This window comes from Lepisma saccharinum, chromosome 22, assembly GCF_977018435.1.
Source record: "Lepisma saccharinum chromosome 22, izLepSacc3.1, whole genome shotgun sequence".
NCBI classification, from domain to species: Eukaryota; Metazoa; Arthropoda; class Insecta; order Zygentoma; family Lepismatidae; genus Lepisma; species Lepisma saccharinum.
The window spans coordinates 5,502,234-5,528,469 of record NC_139250.1 but is presented as its reverse complement, the minus strand read 5'-3'; the positions used below and the strand labels follow the sequence as shown (position 1 = coordinate 5,528,469).

General features: G+C 40.2%; 1 protein-coding gene across 9 annotated transcripts in view; it reads right to left on the bottom strand.

Annotated features, from left to right (window-relative positions):
- Window positions 1-26,236, bottom strand: part of LOC146004671 (ubiquitin-conjugating enzyme E2 W) — a 71,791-nt gene that overhangs the window by 11,093 nt on the left and 34,462 nt on the right. For 3 of the 9 annotated variants that reach the window (XM_083143586.1, XM_083143590.1, XM_083143587.1), the window contains exons 2-5: window positions 24,450-24,601; window positions 11,539-11,804; window positions 4,129-4,220; window positions 1,552-1,654 (exon numbers count right to left, since the gene is read on the bottom strand). In XM_083143586.1, the coding sequence (XP_082999712.1) occupies window positions 1,552-1,654; window positions 4,129-4,220; window positions 11,539-11,616 (273 nt within the window). In that variant the 5' untranslated portion in view covers window positions 11,617-11,804; window positions 24,450-24,601. Of the gene's footprint in view, window positions 1-1,551; window positions 1,655-4,128; window positions 4,221-11,538; window positions 11,854-24,449; window positions 24,602-26,236 lie in introns of all 9 variants that reach the window. The other 6 variants (XM_083143592.1, XM_083143595.1, XM_083143593.1 and 3 more) reach the window with 5 other exon arrangements.

The following is a 26,236-nucleotide window of genomic DNA, read 5'->3' as shown; positions in this document are numbered from 1 at the left end:
TAGATTGCATTCATTTTTTATTTAAAATTATTTAGAGGGTACCTTTTCAGAAACAGTAAAAATGACAAACATAGTTTTAATAACTCCAGTGGCAACAGCTGAATCTGAACGATGTTTCAGCACATTGAAGCGTATTAAAACCTGCTTAAGAAATGCAATGGGACAAGACAGACCAAATGCCTTGGCACTTGCTTACAATAGAGAGAGAATACATTTCAAACATAGAGGGCTTCATCGAAAAAGTAATAACAAAATTTGCTGAGCAGAAGAACAGGAGTCAACATTCGTAGAAAGGTGTGTTTCACAACAATACCGGTTTCTTTTGTAATCATGTGAATTGTCATTATATTTTAAATTCTTTAAAAAACTAAGTCCGATTTTGTAGTTTAGAAGATGATAAATACCCGTTTTTTTTTGTAATTCATGTAATTTGTCATTATATTTTAAATTCTTTAAAAAATAAGCCCCTGCCAAATTTGAGGCCACGAGACGCCACTGGTATTAACCATTTCCCTGCAGCGACATTAAAGGGAAGTGCTTCCAAAAAAAATCACCTCTATATAGATGCCACCACAAAATAGTTTCATCATAAATAATAAACAACGATAAAAAAATAACTATAAAAAGACTTACCGCATAATGAAGCTAAGGGAAACAATCTCTATATATAATTCTCTCTCTTGTAGTCTACGGTTATTACAAGCATAAAAACACAGCTTTTCGTTGTGACGTTTCAGAACACATGCTCTGTTCATCAGATATTTATTTTTAGTTTGATTAAAGATACAGATATCTTTCATATCTGATGAAGGGAGTGTGCGCTCCTGAAACGTCAAAACTGGCGCAAAGTGTAAAATGTAGGAAAACACTTATTACAAAAAAAATATTTCTCAGGATCCAACAAAAGCATTAAGAATGGATTGGTTGCTCAAAAAGACTAATATAAGCACGATAAAGTCATGTCTATAAAAATGACTTGCAACAATACAAGTTCTGAAATACAGTCTATACATATATGCTCCACAAAAAATACCATGTTTAGAGTTCATATATAAATCCATCGCAGTTAATGGGTTAAACATGTATTGTTGCAACAGTAATGTGATAATTTATTAATAAAGTTCACTCAGAAAGCCTTCAGTCAGCACAGTAACTACTATAATTTTAGTTGCAGTGTGATTACTGTTGTAAAGTTTTAATAATTTTTTTAAGGCTTTTAATATATTGAGACCCCTACTGAATAATATTAATGCAATAACAGTATACATATCATGTGTACAGTGTTACATAATGTACAATTACTTGTGTATGCTATTAAGCATTGATTACAGAAACAGAAAAATGTTTTTGTGCATTTTTTAGTTCACAAAAAATCATTTTGGATATGGAAGTTATTGATGTATTCAGGGGGAGAGTAGGTGTTTTTTGTCCTCTGAATATAACCGTGTACATAATGCAAATGCAATCCTGATTTTTTCAACGATAGGTTATGAAATTGTCAACTAAAATAAATCACTCCAAGTTCTGAAATATATTTAACGTACTACTTACTTCCGGTGAATCAAAAGGATATTTTGAGCTAAACTTGAATTGAAGTTGAAACTTTTCACCCTCATACAATGTCCCTGGAGCTCCTTCCATATGAATAATCCATCTGAAACGATTCACATTAGTTTCCAATTAGACATTATCTTACAGTGCAAGGAATACAAAAATAATTAGCACAATAACTAAACTGGATAAACTGAAGCTTTATATAAACAGGAAACTGCTTCCGATCTTCTGAAACTTTCTCAGGAAATTGTCTTGTGCTACACAAAGTATGACATTCAAAGCATTGCTCTGCACAGATGCACAAAGTAGATTAAAAATTTTGTACAAGAATTCAATTTCTTTAAATATATTTTGAGAGCAAAATTTCTAAAAATAAGAGCGTTAACTCTCCAGAGCTTGGAATCAACTCCAGAACTCATCTAACAGTTAACCTCAAAGTGTTCCTACTAAAAAGTAGGATTAATGTGGCCCCTGTTTTATGCATATATTACAAGGGCGGGCAGTCTCGTCAGCTTGGGCAACAAATTTTAAACTGACAACAAAAGAATTAAACATAAACACTAAGTGACATCTAGTGACTCACCTTAAACTAATAACAACTATGGTTTTAATTTTCCACATACATTTTGTACTTAATGTACTACAGATCTGAAAGTATGCCAATCAACTGCCTTTTGTGAATGGTGGCAAGGAGTCAATTCAATCAATATGCATATAAATTATGCTTCTTGAAAGTTACAGGGTTGGTGCCAGGGTTGTTAAAAGTCCAAGAATTTTAAATAAATTCAATCTCAGACCTGGAGAGAAAATCAGCAAGAGTAAATGGGTTCTGGTTCGTAAATTACTCTTTTATCTTTAAGTCTTTCAATTTGATCCCGGAACCTTCCTTCCGGAACAATTTAAATACTGCGAGAAAAAGGTTCTGGTACAGTTATGAAATCGGTTAGAATTTACGGGTTACTGGACCTTGAACCTCTGCTAGGCACGTGGGGTATGGGTGTCCCCTATCGATATTTATGGCAAGATTGCAACACTGAACAGTACAGTTTCTTTTTCTTCTTCTAAGCACAGTTCTGCTGCACTTCTAAACCACGAAATATTACAATGCTAATGCCAGTTGTGTTGCTTGGTGTACAGTTGTCTCCCACAGACCTAAATATGTGACAAAAAAATATATAAGTTTGTTGAAAGACAGAACACGCTGCAGATTCCGATGTTATACACAAGCAGATTAGTCAGGAAGTAAGGACATGTAGCTATGTATTGCTGCCGAAAGTGAACATCAAAGTGACTGCATGACCAAAAGAGAACATGGCACTGCTTCGGTTGTTACGTATTTAGGCACGTAAACACCAAGCATGCGACTGGCGTTATAATATTACATCATTTCAATAAAGAAGCAGAAAATGGTAGCTGATCGTAGAAGAAAGACAAATAAGGAAGATTTTACATGCATGATCAGAAGAGCTCCGATTTTTATGACATATCATATTTTCCCAGGGACTGGTTTTCGGTTTGTTAAGTTAGTTTAAGCACGTTTCTTGATGTTTTGAAATCAATAACACTGTTCTTAATGGTCATATAAATGCATATTTCTACTATATTTTCGGTTTAGGGCATATTATGGCCCAAAAGTGTGGAATAAAAGTATATTTTTATGTTCAACACACAGTACTTCCAGTGTTTAAAAATAAATGCCTGGCTTGTTTCGCAAACTTATCTAATCGGCAGATTTTTTTTTCAGTTTGTTTTATACCTTGGTTGGAAAATAACCAACTGTGTATTTTTCCTGGACGTGCTTTAAAAAAATAAACAGTGAAATTGTTTTCCAATCGTTCTTTTCATTGTGCGCAATCTGCTTAAAGATTGTTAGGCTATTGTTCAATCCTTATCGTTAGCTGTTCTGCCCCTCCCCTTCTATACACAGCAACCAGACAGCACTGGAAGTGTACGTTATTTTCAGTGAGAGAGCATATCAGTGCCAAGGAAGGGGAGAAAGGAATCCTGTCGTTTAGAGTTTGAAGCTTCCAGTTCGCACTGCTCCAGAGACCATCTTTGTTCCAGAAAGTAGGGAACAAATTTTGCAGGCAATGCGTACGTTGTTATACTTTCAAGATGCCGAAAGTGAAGTGCCCAGAGAGTGTGAAATTAAAAAGTTTTGTGAGAGAGTTCGGTGAAATGTTTTTCAGTACTGATGGCCGAATTTTATTTTGTAAATTGTGTTTCATATATTTTTTACATGTCAGTCATTTTAAATTTTACATATATCCTATTCGTCATATTTTCAGTTTTCAAGGTCATATTTTGCTAATTTTAAGGGCATGAATGCATGCATATTACAGAAGCTTTTAGGTCATAAAAATCCAAACTCTAATGATCAGTATAATTCACGCTGTGGTTCATACCTTAAAGATAGTTAAAGGGTTCAGGGACACGTGTACCCCACGTGCCTATGCAAGTTACAGAAAATGATGCAACAAACAGAGGGTTAACAATCCTGGTTGTGCTCTGAATTTAAATGTTTTAACTTGCATAGCAACAACTGGTAAAACACAATTTCGTCAAACTACTTACTGTGTAAGATTTTGTCCAGCCAAGTCAGGATCTACTGTTACTCCTGGAGGTGGTTCTTTCAATAAGGACATTAATTCTTTTTGTAGGCGTCGCTGCAAAGAAAAAAAAAGTTAATTACAGTGATGATTTCCTCTGTAAATACGAAATTTATAAAGTTCCGCATACTCCAGGACTGCTATTTCGCAAACCAAAGGTGACAGAATACCTTACCAGTGGAAGTCAATAGTTGTCTGATAAGTATGTACCAAATAGGAGCAGGGGAGACATAAGATTTAGTAAGAAAGTTGTGACAGAATGATTCATTGAAACGCTCTTGTGCTTTCCTTCTATTATCTCTGGTTCAGGTGGCTGAAACATGATCCTGGCCATGCAACCTTCATCTGTGATCGATCGTGGGTGAGATCCACATTCACTTTCAATTTTAATTAAGTGCCATTTTAACAGTATTTAAAATATTAGCCTGTGCTGTTCTCTACCTGGATTTTAGTCTCTCACGAGTGACCTGATCACATTCTAATGGGATAACTTGGTCTGAGTTGGTGTTTTAAGTCCACTTTATGCACAGTAAGGATAATTGGGACTGGACCTATGGTTTAAAGTGGGATCCGAACCACTGTGCCATGTGCCTCCACCCAGGTATCAAACCCGGGACCCCTTGATTACAATGCTACCACTGTGCCATCGGGGAGGCCTTAATGGGATAACTTAAATGGCAGTTTTAAAGAGACCATTGTTGTGGAAGGAGTGTTGTGAGAGTGAGCACAATGTTCACCCGTGACAGTTTACTTTATGTTTTTCTTTACTTTAGATTTGTGCATTATTTAGTCAATAAGTCTATGCTGTTTCTAGCGAGTTTTCATGCCGATATGATTTTGTCGTGTTAATAGAAAATACTAAAAGTGATTATACACAGTCCGTCCAGTAGGAAAGGTGACAGATTTTTTTTGCCACGGAACCACCATTGCCATCTATGGAGAACTATATGTATAGATCGACCACAAGGAAAAAGACCTTGGGATGAAAGGTCCCCGTGCAGCTTTCCCTCCTTCCCTCCACCTCGGGCCATAAGGAAGCATGGTCCACTCTCCCCCTCCCTTACTCGCGAGAGTATGGTGCATAGGAGTCGCGGGTCTGCGCAGGTTGTTTTTCTCGTGGTTCCACTATACTACGTAGTGACACATTTAGAATTTCTTCCAGCAAAGTTGCAAAGCACTAGCGTCGACGGTCTATACATACGGATCTTGTGACTGACAGTACCTGTTGAACGTCGGTCTGAAACTGAGCAATGTGTCAACATTAAATTCTCTTTCACATTGGGTAAAAGTGCAACAGAGACGTTTCAAATGATTCAAACTGTTTACGGTATTGAGGCATTGAGCCGTAAGAACGTGTTTAAGTGGTATGCAAGATTTCGTAATGGTCCAGGGTCAAACCTCTCCAAAACCGAAGAAAGTGCGCATGCAGAAGAGCCGAATCAAAATTCTGCTCACGGTTTTCTTCGATTCCAAAGGCATCATCCACAAGTAATTCACTCCAGATGATCACACTGTGAACGCTGAGTATTACGTGGGTATTTTGCATCATCTATTGGCCAGGATTCGTAGAGTTCGGCCTGAATATCAGGAACAGGGCTCATGGTCTCTGTTGCATGACAGTGCACCCGTGCACAAAAGCAGGTTGGTATGCCAGTTTTTGGCCAAAATAGGGATAGTGGAGCTCAATCACCCCCCACCCCTATTTTCCAGATTTAGCTCCATACGACTTTCGGCTATTTCCAAAACTGAAATTGGCGTTGAAAGGAAGGCGTTTCGACAGCATTCCAGACATCCAAAAGGCTTGGACCGCGATTTTGGAGGCAATTCCGAAACAGGAGTACCAAGACTACTTCACAAAGTTCTACAACCGCTTCAGTGCATGTTTTAACTCAAAAGGTGTCTATTTTGAATAAATGTTATTGTAAACTACCAGTCCACAACATCTTATCTTTCATTTCTCATTAGTCACCTTCCCACTGGACGGACTGTGTATATTATCAGCTTTGTGGAGCACAGGTGGGACTGCCCCACAATTCTTCAGGGTAGCTTTGGGCATCATGCAATTTTTCTTAGCGCTGATAGTTTTTCACTTCAACAATGTATTACGCTGTTTGAAAACAAACATTTTGAAACAAAAATGTAATAAAGAAGAAGGGATATAATAACGAGAGCACTAGAAGTACTAAAAGTAAATTTAAAAAAATGAAAATGTGGTGAAATATGCCTGAAAAGCAAGGGTAAGCACCGAGCTCTCTCGTGACCAACAGCATGACTCAAGTGAGCACGACCGATCCAGGGTTAACTTTTAAATGCAGGGCTCTGGTGCTATAACGTGAGTACTTCTATCCACTGACTGGAGTGCTGGAGGAGATGGCACGTGCCTAGTTCCCAGCCAGTCAGAGCTCGCCGTTTCCTTTGCGAGGAGGATTTGAACCCTACCTTGCCACATTCACAGTGGAGGGGAGGGAAGTACACATTACATTTGACGAGCAGAAAAGAATGTGCCCCCTAAGGGCCTAAACAACTCGCTGATATTATTTGCTTGCCTTTTGAAGAGCTCTTGCAACATCACTGTCAGTCGCCACGTTTGCACCAAACATACGCTTTGCAACAACAGGCCACAGACACCAGAGCATTCAGTGGCGGGAACTATACCACTATAAATTTTCTGACCTGTAGTTCAGAGACTAGAAGATTTTAACCATACTTTACCCAAGGGTGGAGACCAGGCCCACCAACTCTTGTTTTTCAATCTTTCAACTGTGAACGTTCTTATTTAAAAAATAATAAATTCCATTGTTCCCTAGTGTGTTCCCTGGCTTCACCAATGGCTCAGTGGTTCGGATCCCACTTTAAACTGTAGGTCCAGTCCCGATTAGCCTTACTGTGCATAAAATGGACTTAAAACACCAAATCAACCTAGCGTGGTCCCAATGTGTGTGTGTGTTACTTTTGTTCATAAAATCCTAACATGCATATGAGGCAAAATTCACGAGGTGTCCTATCAGCATCCCCCCTCCTCTTGAAGGGTGTTCCGACATGACACCCATGAAGTGACCATTCGGGATGGAAAAGAAATCCCCATTTCCCGACAAAGTCGGGAAATTTTTGGGACGGAAAATGTTAGAAATTTCCAGAAGCTCTGAAAATCTCGAATTCTACACTTCATTTTTAACATAAGTGATTGTTCTTGCATTTCTGGAATAAAAACAAACAATTTCCGATAAGTTCCAGACACTTGCAATGCAGAAAACGTCGAGAATTAACAACTTTTTAAAATGCCCATTCGGTATTTTCCCGACTTCCCGGGATCCCGAAAAGTCGGGAAGTCATTTCCCGAAGACGGGAATTTTTTTTCCCCCGATCCCGGTCCCGACTTTTCGGGATCCCGCACACCCCTACTATTTTCAAAGATTTGGGTGATATCATTCAATAAATATTTCATATTTACTGGCTGATGAGACGAAATAGTTTTCCAAATGGAAGAAATTTGGTCATTCCTAACAAAGGCAAGCCTTAATTTGTTTTTGTCATTAAAACTAAAATTTGCCTCAACTTTCCAGAACTAATACAATGTGAAAATCTTAATCATAGAAGGAACAGTAAATATGCATGTAAAAATAACACCGAATTGCAGTAAAAAATAACATCGAAATTCAGGTGAAAATAAAACGAAAACTTCCAAGTTCCTAATTATGAGTAATGGCAAATGTGTTGCCATTTTTTTGCGGTGTCCTCTTTTTTATGATTTTGTCCTCCTTTATCACCATGCTCTGTCCTCTGGTTTTAGTGAATGATAAAAAATGTGTGTGACACTCGTGTAAGAGTAAATAATTGCTTTTTAAAAAAAATCGTGATGGTAATTCTTGTAAGAATTATACAACTTCACCTGTTTAAACAACAAAGGAAGCAGTTATTCAACAACAAAATAGTTTCTTCAATTTTAGTGATAAAAAATGTCTGGGCCTCAAAGTGCCAACCCCTATTAAAAATTGAGAAAATCAACATTTTCAAACGAAAACTGTGTAAAGCTAGGGAAAAACCAAGGTGATAAATGCAAACCTCTCTTGAAATGACCCCCAATCGTCTTTTTTGAGAATGAGAAGTTCTTGTATGTATATGCAGTCCTCTTACAGAGCAGCTATTTTCAGCCCCTCCCGAAAAAAAAAAATTCTGCGTACGCCAGACGGGTGAGCTACGACAAGACATGACATACGCTGCCATCTTTGGGAAAGAGTAAGAATCTTCCCAAATTCAACAATTGCCTAACGCTGGAAACCAAAAACTTTGGGTGCATCCGCTATTTCGTCCCAGGCTGAAAGCCCTTGACCACCCACTGGAAGACGTTAAAGAGATATTGAATGGCCGTCAATGGCACGGAAGGAATCGGGCCACTTTGACGCAGGGTGTGGTTGTCTGCTCAATTCGACAAGAAACGGAAGGAAGGGACGTTAATTTCCGCTCTGCCGTGGCACGAAACGCTCGACCCATTAATCACGATTGCAATAATGGCTGGGAATGTCCTCGCGGTAGGCAAAAGGTGGAGACGAAGGGGGTGGGAGCGTGTGTGATTGTTTCTAGAGTCTGTTCCATTTTTCATCACTGAAACAGCTGGACGCTGAGGTAATTTCCTACCAGTGAAAGTGATTTGTGAGAAATTTTGAAGAAAATTGAAGCGAAGGGGAAGGGAATAAGCAATTTCATTGGATCTTTGGTTTCCACGTTCTGTCCCGGGAATTTGTGGAGCAATGCCATACATAACGGTAGAGAATAGGAGAAAGCGATCTTCTCCCCCTTCTTTCTGCCTCTCCTTCGAACACAACGACTAGGTTGCAGTGTTGCCAGTACAGTAGCAGTGATTCTAACTACATCAACCCGTTGTATTTGCCTACACTGGTGGATATATGCATCTGCAATCAATGACGTTCTATTTTCAATGGAATATGCTCACGGTAGTCACTAAACCTGATTTTTTTTTTTCCAGTTTCTAAGAAAACAATTTTGTACACAAACTTCTCAGTTATATAAAAATTGTACCGGACAGTTGGTAGAAAAACAACAGACTGACAACACAGGGGGTGCGTGTCGAGAGCTGACAGAAGATAGCGGTTAGAAGTTACTGATTGGGGGAGGGGGGTGGAATACTGGAAAGCATGAACAAAATACAGGGTGTCTCATTAAGTAATAGCGCAAACTGACACAGGTGAAAGTACACGATAATAGAAGCAAAAAAGTCGCAGTAAACATTGACCGCAAACGAGCCGTTTTTGAGATAATCGCGAATGTGTGATTACAGGTACAAGCCGCCACTGACTTAATTGTTTATAAACGTCGTCTTAATACAGTAAGAAAACCCCCGGTTCATTTCGGAATTGGTCACAAGCATGTACAATTCTCTGTACCGGTTGTATTCATCATCGCGAAGATGATGTAATGAAATTGATGAAGGGACAAAACAAAAGGAGGGGAACCCCCGAAAGATGCCTAACCTCCACCCGCATACATTCAGAGGTATGCGCTTATCGGTCTGGTGTCTTTAGATCCTCGGAATGATGGTTCTCGCGTTTCTCTTGTTTTTCTTTATTTGTTTTATTTCATTTTGGTTTAAAATAATTGATTATTTTACAATATATGGTGATATGGATTATTTATTTATAGCCCCGATATCCGGGACATATTCAGATATTTGGTTTTTCAATATGATAGGTTCAACAATATAAATATACACAAGATATACATAAAAAGAATATATAATATTTTTAAAAAAAGCATAATACAAGCTACTTCATTAGTAAACAATATATATATAAGAGGTAACGAGGGAGAAGAATTTTGATACACCTGTTAGGGTTGTAGAAAAGTAGTTTGTGGAGGATTTCCTGGAAACTCAAGTAGTATAGGTTCCTGGAAACGTCAGGAAACGAAGATTGTGTAGTTGTGAATGTATTAGTTTGATGTATGGAGTAACGTGTGTTTGTTTAATCGGATGAAGGGACACTTACAAATAACACCCATGCCCAAGCAGGGATTCGAACTCGGGACCCCTGGCGTCAGCTCCTTAATTACATAAAATTGCTGAAGGGCCATTGAATGAGTGGAACACCCAAAGTCCTCAGCCATCTCTTTGAAAATATTCTCGCCACTGGAGACATGTTGTCGCGAAGGGGGCAATGGATCTATTATATCAAATCCTCGAGATTACCCGACCCTGGTGAGCTTAAGTAGGCCAAGGTTGAAGCGCATCTGAATAAAAGGAACTACAAGATTGAAAGGGCATCTGTGAGACTTACGCCTGCACCACAACAGAGCATTGATCTTTCGGCGTAACCCAAGAACTTTAAAAGGTCAAAAGCTCCACTGAACACACACGAAAAGGGCAGCGTAACAGCAAGCCTCTTCTGAAAGACAGTTTTCGCCTCGGTGAAGATTAAGGTCACTGTGGAAAACAAGGCACCGACTAGTCTACAATTCCTGAACCAAAATAAAAATACTCCTGCCTGCAATCAGAGCTTCAGATACACTAGCGAATGACAATATTACACAAACTGCAACACCCGGAAAACAAAAACAACATACGATGCCACGGAAGAAAATTTTAAAAGTTATACATACATTCTTAACGACTATATGGGTATACACACGTTCTTCTTTGTTATTTCATTGATGTAGTGTATAGTAATTTTCCTGCATAATCACGTACTCTGCTATACCTTCCTTTCTTCTGTGGGTTAAGGTTGTAGATAAGCATTTGCCGACTCGCCCAAGAATAAAGACTATTCAATTCAACTGAATTCAAACTCACCCCTGGCGTCGTAGCGCGCTGTGCTAACCACTCCGCCACGGAGGTAGGCGATTCATGTCAAGAACTATGTGCAATATTTCCATATGGGTAGGTAGATATCTGAAATAACACATCAATCAGCGACTAAGATTAAGCAATTGCCTCCAGACACTAACACTAAACACAACCGGTGAGAAGATTGAAGCTAAAAATCGGTTCATCCGCTACCCAGATCAGGTCAAAAAAAAGTAGTTCAAATTTTAACCACCAGCTGAAAATATGGCGCTGAAATAACAGCCAGAAGTAGAGCATGCAAAACTCTATTTTGAGTTTGTCAGTACAGCAGTTTTCAATATGCGCGTTATAAACGCGTAAGACAGCGTCATCAATAGTCGCACCAAGCGTTTCCCTGGATGTTATTCACTGTGCCACAAATTTCAGCGCCACATTTCCACCTGGTGGTGAAAATTTGAACTGTTTTTTTTCAACGCAATCCGATGCTTCGAATGAGCTCTGAGTAGGGAACTTTGATTATGACAATGTGGTATAATGACTACACTTTCTTGGGGGGAAGTCTACACTGTTAATACTTACCTCCCAACGAACGGCATCCAGCATCACTGGCTTCGTTTTCATGCTTTTCATGCTGCTCGCAGCGAAGACAGAAGTCATACTGTTGGACTAGAGAAAAATCGTTCGGCGAAAAGCAGCTGCTACCTCAGGATCATAGTGTTCATTGGGGAGAATTCCGCAGCTCTTCCACTACTAGCACCTCATAGACGACAATGTCTAATGTGTCTATCGGCATAATTGGTCGTTCCCATTATCAAGGAAGGTGCAATCAATCTGCATTTGTGCATCTAAGAGACCGCAAATAACTATTCATTGGTAAGGAATGACCAAAAAATGCTACAAGTAACAAAAATACAACTTTACAGTGGGGGTTGTTACAATCCAGGCCACCTTGGCCTTATTCCACATGTAAAAGCCACAAAAACTGTAGTTAAAATCCTCGATTGATTCCTGTGGATTAAATAACAATCCAGAAACAAATTGATGAAGGGACACTCACAAACCCCACGCAAACCGAAGCCGGGATTCGAACCCAGGATCCTAGGCGTCGTTGCGCCATGTGATAACCACTCCGCAGGGTAAATGGCGGCTAGATGAAACGCAAGCAACGATCAAGCTCAAGGACTAGAACTTGAAACTTTCGGCAGATAGGTCGTTGTCGAACAGTTTTACTTACATTCATTAACTTTTATCGTATCTCCTAATATTAAATTATCTACACGTTAAAATATACAAGACAGTAATTCTACCTGTAGTTTCTGATGAATGAGAAATGTGATTCCTTACACCAAAACAGGAACAAATTACAGAGTTTCTTAATACATTCTTAAAGTTATTTGGACCTACAAGAGATGAAACAGGGAGTGGAGAAGATTGCATAACACTGAACTACATTTTCTCAATTCATTTGTTTTACTTCGTTTTTGTACCACTTTTGGTTAATCACGAAGATGAATAGGTGATAAGATGAAATTGGTTAAAGGACAGTTACAAAAACGCATGGACAGGACACAACACCAGCCCCACTGCGGAGCAGCCGCCAGAATCTCATTCATATGCATGCAATGCAGTCCAGCGTGTATTAAACTCTGTCAGGAATCTATGGAGAAAAGCCGCGCACAACGGTAGAGGGGAGAAAACGAGTAGCGGAGCGAAGCTGTTGGTAGCTGCAGCCGCATTCGTGCACTCACCTCCCCTCTCATTGGTCGAGTCCTCTTCGCTTGCTCTACAGATTTCCAGGACAGAGTATAATCTCCTTTGATATTTTGCAGAAACGCCTATTCTATGAATATTTTGCCTCTAAAGGTACCACTACACTAACCATATTTTTGGCTGCGTAATCCAGGGGTTCGATACCCGGTGGAGGCACGTGGTTCGGATCCAATTTGAAACTGTAGATCCATTTCCGATTGGCCTATCTGTGCTTAAATTGGACCTAAACCACCCATATTGAAACTCGAGAACCCCCTTTCATACCGGTACAAGCACTGGTCGATAAAAATCACGAATATAGGAAAACGAAGCCTTACGAGGCATTGACGTACTTATACGATTAAAATCCAATGCACTTTACATGCTCGAGAAACACGTGACAACATGACACGCCAGATACTGGTTCAAGGCACTGCCTACGTCACTAATTCCAAATCCTTGTTAAGCCAGTCCAAGGTCGTCAACAACACATCTTGCTAAGCAGCAACCACACTGCATAGGACCCCTGCCTGCATCACAGGAGGCTGGAATTCCCGCTGGATTTTCCAGTTTATTTATTCACCTAGTTTTCGCTTTACACGATATTTGTTACCGCACTTGTTGGTATTTTATTATGATCCACAGTGTTCCAAGTGGAAATTCCAAGATGGGAGTATGCTTGGTCGAGCTTGTGTTATATATATGCTTGTATGGATGAACATGGTGGGGGGATGCTTATGCACATTATCCATGATAAAATTCAGTATAATTCCCGGTTTTCAAGCGGAACTTTCCAAAAATTCAAGGCTACAAGCATATGTTTCCTCTATTAAGCCTTACATTGCCTCTCACCACACACACACACACAAATATATTAACAAAATGAAGAGTGTGTGATTCTAGTGTAACCAAAAATTCTAATTCAATTAAACGGTGTATATATATTTATAATATTTAATTTAAGGTGAGGAGCTTACATTTGCCATTTCTCATACTCAGGTTCGAAATGCATGTAACAAACACAAGTCACTAATGTTACGGGATATATTCTATAATATACGAAAAACTGATAATTGTACAAGAATTTTTCAAACCAAAATTTACCTAATCATCTTTAACATATCGTATCTTGAAATAATCTTCCATCTGTCAGATAGATTCTTTGATTTGCTTTATTTTACTTCGCTTCTTGTGCCACTTTTGGCTAATTTGCGAAGATGGGGATGAGTGATGATATGATGAATGGACACTCACAAACATCCATGCCCAGACCAGGATTCGAACCCGATCTGTAAGATAGATTTTTCAGCAGAGGAACTGAGCCCCCCCCCCCCCGAAATCATACAAATATCTAATTTAAATCTTGTATAGTGGTAATTAATGTTACTTCCTTAGCAGGATTAAACACTGTGTATAATAATTTGTAATATGCTGAAAAATTCATCGCCAGGGCTTCAACCCCCCACCCCCCACTGTGGATAAAGAATGAGCTCCTCCCGAAATAAAATCCTGGCTACGGGCCTGACTGGACATACAGTTTAAAGTGGGATCCGAACCACTGTGCCATGTGCCTCCACCGGGTATCGAACCCGGGACAAGATTGCAAGGCGAAGAAAATTATCAGACAGCCGGATGAAATTTTATCCGGGTTTCACCACTCGACCAGTCTCAAGTTTTACTTCTAGCGGGCGAACTACAGCGGTTTGATTTCTATCCTCAACAGACAGGGGGGAAGGGGACCTTGAACTCTAAAACTTACAATGTAAATCATTTCTCTTTACACAGAACGACCAGCAGCACGCTAGATGCTCGTCCATAACAGCTGCGCGGCGGTCACGTGGCGTGACCTCCATCCAAGCCTCAACCCGGAACATTTGTTTTGATTTCGTGGGAGGAAAGAAAGCGAGGAAACCTTGGAAATTAAAACATAACTCAATCTTTCTGGCTTTGTTTCGCAAAATAAACCACGCCAACGCAATGGGGGGAGGGGGTGGACTAAAAAAATAAGCACGAAAGAACGCACTCCAATTAAGTGACGAAGTTCTTAAGGCGAGGAGGGACAATTTTCCCTAGGTCTTTCGCGCTGGGACACTGTTGCCAACTTCGCTCGTTTGGAGCCAGATCTGGCTCTTTCGTGTACTCGTTACTGTGAACTGTGGCACCCGCCGCCCTCTACCACACCATGATGCCACCACTGGCTCAGTCACATAAGGACCAACCTTTGCCATGAGTACATTTTGCACGTGACGTGATATTCATATGTAGGCTGTGTCACCCACACCCCTCTTTCCTCCCCAGGTATTTTTATATATAGAGCTGTGGTTTAAGGTGAAGATGTCAATATTATTATCCGGGAATTCTTTACTTTCGATTTTATATGAACATCATAAAGTTATTGAGATGGGTAATGCCGCCAAATCTAGGCGGTAAAAACTAAGAATACATTTCCGTCACTTTAAAGATAACGGTAATAGCAGCGCCCCCACCCCTCTTGACACCTAAATTATTCTACGAGACACTTTATGCAGCCTTCGTTAATCTAGATCCTTGAAAGTCATATTTAGCTCTTGGTGAAATGTAGCTCTTTTATGCACATCAGGTTTGGCAACACTGCCAGGATGGCTGTAGGAGGAAAGGAGAAATACATCACGCTTATAGGAGAATTATTTTACTCGTTTTCTTGGATATATCAAACTTCCGATGGCGGAAAAAAATATATGATCGGGTAAAGGATCCATTGAAGATGATATTTGCGCTAGAAATAGTCGAAACTCCCATTTGTTTAGCCGTAACTTCAATTTGAAGTTGTCTCTCCATAAGGAATACATGGGATTCTGTAAGTACGTATTCATCACATTTTTCAAACATGGTATCTAGCTTAATAATCAACTATAAAAACCGCTTCCACTTGCAACATGGGGAGAAATTCATACTCTCAAATAATGCGTGGATTTTCTTTAGTAGTAGTAGTGCCAAATCCGACGATATTTAAATAAATGCATGCCTGATGCGAAATTGTCCCTCCTCACCTTAAGAGGTGCGACGCCGATTTCTTGCACACTGATGGTATCTAGGATACAGAACTTTGTTAGTTGAAATTAAAAAGTTGGTATGCCAATCATTTACGACTGTCGCATCAAACTTCTAAGAGAGTCAAAATGGAAAAGTTGGGTTCTGATGCGGGATACACCTGTACCAGTGGCGTATGCGAGTCTAGCTCACAATGATACCTGGTCCTAGGCTATGGAGGAAGGGAGAAGACTATTAGTAGACTCATTCTTGACGTCTTCAAGAAAGCCACGTTGCCATCCCAACGGTAGTCAGCTTGCCAACTCCTAAGAATTCAGGTTGCCAACTCCTAAGAATTCAGGTTGCCAACTCCTAAGATTTCAGGTTGCCAACTCCTAAGATTTCAGGTTGCCAACTCCTAAGATTTCAGGTTGCCAACTCCTAAGATTTCAGGTTGCCAACTCCTAAGAATTCAGGTTGCCAACTCCTAAGAATTCAGGTTGCCAACTCCTAAGAATTCAGGTTGCCAACTCCTAAGAATTCAGGTTGCCAACTCCTAAGAATTCAGGTTGCCAACTCCTAAGAATTCAGGTTGCCAACTCCTAAGAATTCAGGTTGCCAACTCCTAAGAATTCAGGTTGCCAACTCCTAAGAATTCAGGTTGCCAACTCCTAAGAATTCAGGTTGCCAACTCCTAAGAATTCAGGTTGCCAACTCCTAAGAATTCAGGTTGCCAACTTCAGAATCGCCATTATGTTCTCATTAAAATCAGACTTATTCACAATTTCTAATCGATTTTTCTTCAGTATTTTACAGTACTTTCTAGGCTTCAGGCTTCGCAAATAGCCTAGCACATACGCTCCTGACCTGTACTGAAAATCATGTGACATCATGTTCACGGCTCATCGTAAAGTAGAAATGTCTGAGCTGAGAGAAAGAATGAATTATTGTTGTATTTTAAGCCCACTTTATGCGCAGATAGGCTAATTGGGCCTGGGCCTACAGCTTAAAGTAGTATTCGTACAACTATGTGCCTCCACCGGGTATCGAACTCGGGATTTCCTTGATTACAAGGAAACGACGTTACCACTACGCCACCGGGGAGTCCTTGAGAGAAAAACTATTAAGAAACAGGAAGAAAAAGGATCAAATACAAACCAAGATAGGAGAAAGAAAGAAACGTAACGAGAGAAAGAGACGATAGTATATTTAAATAAAGAATATAGAAAAAAGCAACGAGAAAAAGTGAAATAGAAAGAATAAGGACCCAGAGATGTAGTAGGGAGAGAGGAAAAATACAAGAAACTCAAGAGAAAAATAAAAACAAGAAATAAAGTTCACGAAATGAAAAACGAGATACGGATATCCTGGAAATCCGGATATCAGAATATCCGCTAACCGGATATTTGAAATAAGGATAGAAAAGTATCCGATATCGGGATAAAATTGTATCTGGATTTAGCAATCGCTACTATCTAGTTTTTCTGATTTGCTGGAAGTACCGTAACTGGGACTTAAAAAAAAAAAAAAAAACATTCTCTTGAAATCAAAGTGCTGTAGTTTCGATTCTCGTGATTAGCATATGCTAACTTAAAAACTTTTATGTGTATACGGAAGGTAAGTGAGAGGGGGGCGAGTAGGAATATTCCTACCAACCTTTTTTTTCAGTGCTCAATTAGAACCTATTGTCACCGCGTCTATCCCCCCCCCTCCTTCCCCGCTGAAGTCTCTGGCTAGAAATCGATTATCGGTTCAAATTTAGGTCATGACGAGCTCTCCCACTCAAATTTCATTCTCCCATTAACACTGACGCATTGGACACTCCCGTGCACAAAGGCGAGATTTGTATAAACATTTACACTGGACAGCGACAAGGTTCATCTGATTCACCCTCACACTTCAGTGGCATTTTGATAAGTATATATTCCCAGACAACTTTATGCACAGTAAGGCTAATTGGGACTGGACCTACAGTTTAAAGTGGTATCATAACCAATATGCCCTGCGGTTGGGAAACACTGATTTAAACGTCGAACGACTGACAACAAATTTCTCACGATTATTTTCCATAGCGAAGAAAATAAATGAGGGAGAACTGAAAGTCATTGGTTGTATTTTTCTAGTTTCTATCAGGAGATAAATCTAGACTTTACTCGGAGAGTTCCTATTAACTGAAAACCTGGCAAAGTCAGGGAAACTAATCCATGGGTGAAAAGTCATGGAATTTTGAAAGTTCATCCAAAAACAAAAAAATCAGGGGGAAACAGTTTTATTGTACTTGGCAGGATTTGAGAATGAAAATAGGTTCCACTTTCTCACTTGAACCTGCAGGCGCTGTTCCGAAAATATGACAATCTGAAGTACAGAGGATTATGAATCCTGAAGACAAGACCAGCCTCAAGGATGCGGGTTCAATGAACAGGCGATGGACAAGGCCATGAGAACAAAAAGATTTACATCTGCAACTTCAAGTTCACCGTCGGGGAGAACAATACCTGAACAGATTTGTAAGGTTAAATGCGCTGATACATCGTACATTCCATTGTTAAGTCCTGATTCGAACGCCATTTGCTTCAAAGAAAGTTCCCAAAGACCAGTTTCCCTCTGACAACCATGTTATGTCAAGTTCACATGGAGACCAGTAAATCCTCCCCTCAAACCTCTCCCATCAATAGCGTCCGTTTTAGGAACTGACACTTAAGTAAATGACAAGTTGCCAATTCAGTTTCTTTAGAGATTTCATGGTGTGCGGTTGCGGTTATCTTTAGTAGGTTGTGTTATAGTGTTGCGCTTTTTCTTATGTACAATGTGGAAATCTTGGGAGTGTAACGTCTTCGCAGTTCGTGTTGGATGTCTAAACACTGCAAGTAAAACTGACAACTGTGCTTCTCAGAAAAAAACAAGCGCTGGCTCGAAACCAGATACGCGTCCCATTGATTTCAGGCTGGATGAGCCCCGGAGCCGCATTATGAAGGGACAAGGTCGGAACCTTAGATCTTCCAACCCGGGTCTCCCGCGTGGCAGTAAACACGCCCTACCACCCAGCCCACCGCGGTTTCTTGCCAAAGAGAAAATTAAAACACTTTAACCCTCGCTTATACATTCATCACTAGCAAATCTTTGGAGTCATGCAATTTTTCCAGTTCTAAATTTTCATTATATAAACACTAAGTTTATTATATAGTATATACAATATAATGCAAATTAGTGTTGATTCTATTCATCAGTAAGGAAAAGAACAGCCCGCACACAGGTCATACAAGCAACACGTTCTAGGAGAAACTTAAAAAGCAACTCTCCCAGGAGAGGGTCCTGCCTTTGAACAAACCAGGAAAACAGAACTGAGGGACGTGAACCCTGATGTTCGAACTTGAGATCCTTATTCAGACTTGACATTCATGTTTGACTCATCTGGCCATTTCTCTACAAGGAAACCATGAAGAAATATGATTCACACCTTAATGTAGCACCCAAAAGCCTCGAGACAAAAGAGCAACAAAAGGGCAGTGACTCAGTGCTCCCTCTATGGGCAAGCTACATAAATCTCAAGTATAATTTCAGGACTCCCTTAATTGCGGTTTTTAATACAGGTTTGTGTAAAGTTGAAGTCCTGATACGAACGTCAGTTCGGTATCTTTGACATTGCTAGAGAGGAAGCCAGCACCTACTTTCCTGAGAAGCGCTGTTGTCACGTTTACCTGCAGTGTTTAGACATCCAACTGCGACGACATTGCAAATATAACCGCAACCTCGCCATATGAAATCTCTAAAGAAACTGATTTGGCAACATCTCATTTACTCCACGTGGACTTGACAAGTACTGTCTGTTCCTAAAACGGACGCTATTGGTGGGAATAGTTTGAGGGGAGGATTGACCCTATGTGGGCTTGACATATTTGTCAGAGGAAAACTGATCTTTCGGAACTTTCTTTGAAGTAAAGTGGCGTTCGAATCAGGGCTTCAACTCTACTGTATCAGTTGTAGGTCCTGAATGATTGAGCTTTGAAAATATTAACACCTTCTGCGTCACATTTCACAGAGCTCCCAGATAGAGTAGTTAGTAGTAACGACGTTGTCGTGTAATCAAGAGGACACGGGTTCGATTCCCAGTGGAAGCACATTGCACAGTAGTTCGGAATTACACTTTACGGAGTTTTCAGCCTGAAACGGCAAGCGATACGGACCCCTTCAGTTTAAGGGAGATTTCTCAACCCAGCTACAAGAGAGACATGTCGCTTTGGGGATGTCACCAATCGAACGCAGGCTGGTGCGCCTTTCATGCCGCGAGGGTGTGAAACGTTGTTAATTGCCTCCTCGCTGGTGCGCTACGACCTCCGAATAACAGACCGAGGCAACATTACGAACGGTATTGAGAAAATGTTCGAAATGTTGCATGCATTATCGAGGGTTCGTTTCCAAGCGACACTGTCGTCTCGGTTTGAAATTTCCCTTAAACTGTAGGTCCGGTCCCGATTAGCCTGTCTAAGCACGAAGGGACATGAATCAAAGTTCACAAAAAAGAACAGAACGCTGTTAAGAAAACTTCTCAAGAGATTATGTCATGATCCAAGCGTAGATTCCCATCTCTTGTACAAAGATGTACATGTGGCCAAGATGACAAACGAACTGGGTCAGCAAGCTATGGTAAAGTAATTTTACCAAGAGAAAAAGCAGGACCTCGTTCACCAGGAAAGAAAAGAAAAAAAGAGAAGACGTGAATGTACACGTTCCTTCGTGCGTGGTGCCACACGTGTACCATGTGGTTCACTCTTTTAGCAGCTCATTATACTTTTTTTTCTTCCTACGAGCGTGCACCAAAAAAACTGTTGCAATATGGGATTCATTTCTGACCTTGTAACCGACGCCGGATGACGTGGTGACAGGCTATGCACAACAAGCCTCTATCGCACAGAAACCTGTATACAGAATTAGCCAACACTTGCCAAATGTAATCAATCGCTCCATCTTTGGAGTAATGTTTTCAGGAGTTACGAAAGAAGTCTTCGTGGGGAGGGGGTACAGATGGTCCCTGTTTCTTTTCCCAAACAAAGATAAAAGGGATGTCAAGTTGAAGAAAAAAGGCTTGCAGCGATCAGGCCAATGACATAACTGGCATTCGTTCAACAAAGAACGCAAGTTTGCTGCCGAAGTTCTATGGTGCACTTAAAAAGTGTTTACGTCGCTGTCAGGGCCAAAATATTTGGGACTCTCAAAACTATCCATCAAGAATCGGTTACCGACAAACCTACACAGCACGTGGCGAACAGATTCTCTAAAAGCCTGTTTCAGTGTTACAAATTCGCCTACGTATCTTACAGGTATGCAACCACGTACCACATTCATGGTTGCCACTGGTGCTTATTATTATTATTATTGTCGGATTGATTAGTTTTCTGTCACTTTTGGCTGAGCGCAAAGATGAGGATGAGTGATGATATGATGAAGGGACACTCACACCCATGCCCACGTCTGGATTCTAACTCGGGACCCCTGGCTTATTTTTGTCGGAAAACTAGGAAATATTTAGTATCCTACCTACAAACCCTGTTACTATCCTGTGAAAAGATAGGCCAAAGGAATGTGAATATCTCTACACTAACTACAAGCCTTTCCTTAAAGCGAAAGTGTCAATTGGGGTATACATGCGTGTGCATGATAAAAACGTAACGTCAGGATTGAATAAATAGGATTTAAAATATTTTGGAACATGTTCAAACATGATAAACAGTTGGGAAGAATAAAACTTTGAGGAAAGTACAATAGCACATTCAAAAGGGATATGCCGAACACTTAAAATTACATTACAAACACGACACATTTGTGAGTCCAGCCCTTACATCAAGAGGGAAAAAAACAGTATGCTCAGCAACCGTGACTTTGTGCTGCTTAGTTGCATACACGGGGGGGGGGGGGGGTACGAAATGCCTTTTCTAGGGTTCGTAGCTCTGTCTCTTCTTTAGATTTAGATATTTGATAACATCGCTCTTCTAACCATGGGTTACTCACGACGGAGAATGGTTTATGAGATGGATGTTAGTACAAATACGTCTTCAGAATGGTTCGAACCAGGAAAGTACTTGTGTAAACACCCTGTACATAACGATTTTAACGTAAATGGTGTTGGTTTGACATTACTGAGGTGTCCAGAATTAAAAAGGCACTGCTTATCTCATTACCTTTGAGATATGTGCTGTTTTCCTTGAGTCATAGAATTGTAAGACAATAAAGATGACATTAAGTAATGTTCCATTTTGTATGCGGAAAATAATTCGATTAGCTTAAGTGTAGAAACGATGAAAAGTTAGAATCAAAAACTTGCATTACAAAAGTATTCAGTGAGTAATTCATGCACTTTCCAATCCTACTTGTCTGCAGGATGCATGAAGGGCGTTTTTTCGGTTCATATTTCAGGAAAGATGCACGTCCACGTCCGAATTCAATTACGTAAATGACCTTCAAATGCTTTAAAGCTCCATTCGATGCTCTTAGCGGATATTAAATTAGTTGTTTTTTCTATAGTATGACATAGTACCAGGATGCGTGGGGCATTTTAAAATTTTTCTTTCGTTTGTCAATGAGGGCAGAAGTAGCGAAAAGTAATTTTAAACTTTCAGGGTAGTCACCCTTACGGAAATTTCGCTATGCTCAGAAACGGTACATTTCTAACGTCCCTCACGTGGAAACCGTTTACAAATACGCCCGACTATACCGGGTGCTCATAAATAATTGAGGGATTACAAAAATGTATTGCATGTAAAGTATTGAACTTACGCTAATGAAACCAGTTCAGAACGAAGGAGGAACTCAGTTTTTTTTAACACCTACAAATGTTCAATGTGCGCACCACGGGTGACACGGCACACATCGACACGACAGTCTAGTTCTTGCCACACTCGCATCAACATGGGCCTGTCGAGTGTCCATCTCTGCGATGATACGTTCCCTTATGGCTCCGATTTCACGCGTCATCGGTGGGACGAATACCCTGTCTTTCATGAAACCGCACAAAAAGAAGTCACAAGGTTAAGGTCCGGTGATCTTGGGGGCCAGAGCAGCTGAACAAAACAGTGAGTGTAGCCTAGCGGCAGGAATGTGAACTCTCATCTTAACAAAACATACACGCACAAACTGTTTGCATTCCTTGATCGTTCTGGACTGGATTCATTAACGTAAGTTCAATAGTTTACTTGCAATACATTTTTGTAACCCCTCAATTATTTATGAAACACCCTGTATTTAGCAATTTTTATTATGTATTCAATAGTCTCAAATTTCATACTGTGTAGAGCATTCACTGGTTATTACAACATTTGAAAAAAAAAACGCCTGCCTTGGTTTTCCAGGCGTTTCCAGTATTATCAAATTAATTTCTAGACCATTCTGTAATGCTTTCGATTAGTTTAACTCTGTATACAGTAAATTTCCAGCGCGTGGAAGAAATCGCTCGAGTAGCAGGAAACATCATATTACATGCAAGCATGTGATACATCACTCCTTATTCACTGCAAGTAGAACAACGCAATGTTTGCAGACTTAAAGGTAAAGTTCTCCCCTGTGCATTGCACCACGCCATGAAGGCGTATAGGGGGTGTAGGGGTAACGCCCCACACTTTCTTGATCCGGTCGTGAGTGGGGGTGATGTGATCAGCATCACGCCCCTGACCGCCTTTACCCCCAGGGTTTCCCCCAGGTACCCATGTTATTCGACGCTGGGTGGGCGCCGGGGCCGCTTCCGTTAGAAAAGTTCCCGGATTTGAACCGGCCGGGGATCGAACCCGGGACCTTTAGCATGGTAGTCAGACGCGTTACCGACTGAGCCACCGCGGCCAACTTACGGTTCCTAAATACTCTTCCGAAAATTTCCCGACTCTTTTTGGACAAAGATGTGTTTCTTTGACAGTTCCACGTCATTGGAAATTATGACAATTCCGGAATTATTAAAATAAACGTTCACACTACAGTGTATTGTTTCAAATTAACATATTCTCAAGTTATTCAAATGTAAATAAAAGGGTTTAAAAAAATGTGCAAAATATATCCATCAAAGTAGCTGGTTAGGTTACGAGTTAAATGTGTTTTTACTACTAATTGTTACAAATTACAAGATAATATGAACATAATTTCTTCCACTGTACTATCTTCCTCATGACTCTGTAAAATAACCTTATCAATATTTTGTTCTGAATATAACATGTATGACCATTTCTAAACAAGAAAGAACTGATAATTTTCTTTGCTCATAAGTAAAGTGATTTACCCCCTCCCCCAAAAAACTCCCTCATCACCCCGCGAGAAAACTGTATGAATATATTTTGCCTGAATTTCTAACTTTGGACTCGCTTGTAAGATTATCCACAAATATAGGAGGAAAAACTGTTAGTTGGAATACGAAATCAGTAAGGTTGTCAACATCTCTGAAGCCTTCTTTATTATTTAGAGAACACTATTTTTGTAACGAAATATGTTTACAAAAAGGAAAGAATCTATAATCACTTCAATACAAGAATCGTGATCAATTTCCCCCTTTTATTTCAAGTTTTAGAATGATCTCTTTTTCCAAATTTTCCAGATTTCTGAAACTCTACGCGGATTTACCTTACTTCTGCAGATTATTTCAACATTTTGAAGCATAAAACATTAAAATCTCGAATACTGGAAACTGCCCACCTCCCCTACCTTGGACATCACATGGAAAACATGTAGTCGTCTAAAGACAATAGGAAGAGACATACCTGTCCAGGAGCTAAGGCCATTGTAATGTTGCATATTTGATTATCCAGAAGCTTGTAATGTGTATTTAGCACATCTTTTGAGGGCAGTCCCACTTGTAACACAGTCGGTGGTCAAATCACGGAATATTTTCAACTAGAACTCCCTTAACTCTCTGAAATTATAAAAAAAGACAATATCGATGCTGTTAATTCTTCTTTTTAACACCAGATGGCTCACACGTTAATAAAAAAACAGTTTACACATAGCAACAAGGAACCCAAGACGAGTACACAGTGACCTTGGTTACAAAAACCACCACCAAAAAAAAAAATGAAGGAATGAATGAAAGAACAAATGGCGCTCTAATTCCCGCAGATCTTAAAACGGAAGTCCGTCTCTTCAATTTATACGAAAAGTCGGAACTGTACGAATTAAATTTTGGTGTAATTGAATTCCAAACTCTAGTATCCATAATTTTTAATCCGATAGTAGGGATCTTAGGATAAATACACTGAAATTTTTCAGGTCTTTACCAGAAAGGTATTATTTATGCTAATAGACCTAAACCTAACAAAAGCATTTCGCCTGACTCACAAGACGAAGGGTGGGACTTGAACATTAAGGTGTTTGAGAGGTGTGCGATAAGTGAAACCCATCGCACGGAGGGTGGTGGTATTTCAATAGCCGTACAGAATGGACTGGCCAGACGTGAACAGCGTTCGTATATCAAAATAGCCGCTCTTCGGGGGAGAAATGCCACAGGAAGGAAGATGTGGGGGGAAATTCCACACCGTATCGAACTGTGGGCAGCATCATTTCAGCACGGTCAGGAAACTACCAACAGAATGCGGTCGTTTGTGCTTCATGTCAGTACCGAATTAGTAAAAAAGACTGAGTACATTTCAAAGTACTTCCAACACACCATACACGACAGGAACATAATCCGCATATCATTGGAAAGAGGTTTGAAATTTGCTCATGCCGAGGCGACTGTTCGTTGAACCTGCGGTGGAATTCACGTTGCACTTGCACAATGGATTCACACTTCGCAAATTGTAGCACACAAAACGACTTTTCCTGTGGGGTAGTCATTTACCCGCAAAGAGGAAAATAAACGTCATTGTTAGTACACGAACGAAACCAATTGTCGTACAACCCAACTTTGAACCTTAATCTATCCAATGATGTGCGGATTATGTTTCTGTCGTGTATTGTTTGTTGGAAATAACATTTTCAAATCTACTCCTTATTCTTTACTAACCCTGTACTATACACGCCTTAGGCATTCTCGCACGAAAAAAGTTGCGCCATGACTTATGTCCCAACCCTCGTATATGTCATGGTTTTCCCAAAGTCAGACATGGATTCTAGTCTTGACACATTTCGTATGGTCTGGTCTCAGTAACATTCCTAGGTGCGTAACTAAAGCCAGACATGAATTCTAGTGCCTTCATTTTTTTATTCAAATTCCCTAGAATCCGACACTTCACTTTGACAGGAAAGACCCAAACAAAACATTCCAGTTAAAAGGCTTATCTCGTGTTGCTTTTAGAACCTTCCGCTCTCGTAGCATTCGGAGGGCGGAAGGGTTGCAGTAAACAACAGACTGTCTATCCAGCTTGTAGCTCGTGAAGTGTCTCCTCCTCACATTAGGAGCGCAGTTTAAATCAACAGCTCTTTGTCCATGTCTGTAGATCGCTTATCAGCGACTTCCTACACTGAATGCCTCTCAACTCTTCCGGGGTTTCATGTAATAAGGGATTCTGTTAGTCTCACGTTCCCGACCTACAAAAGGATGCACAAAAAA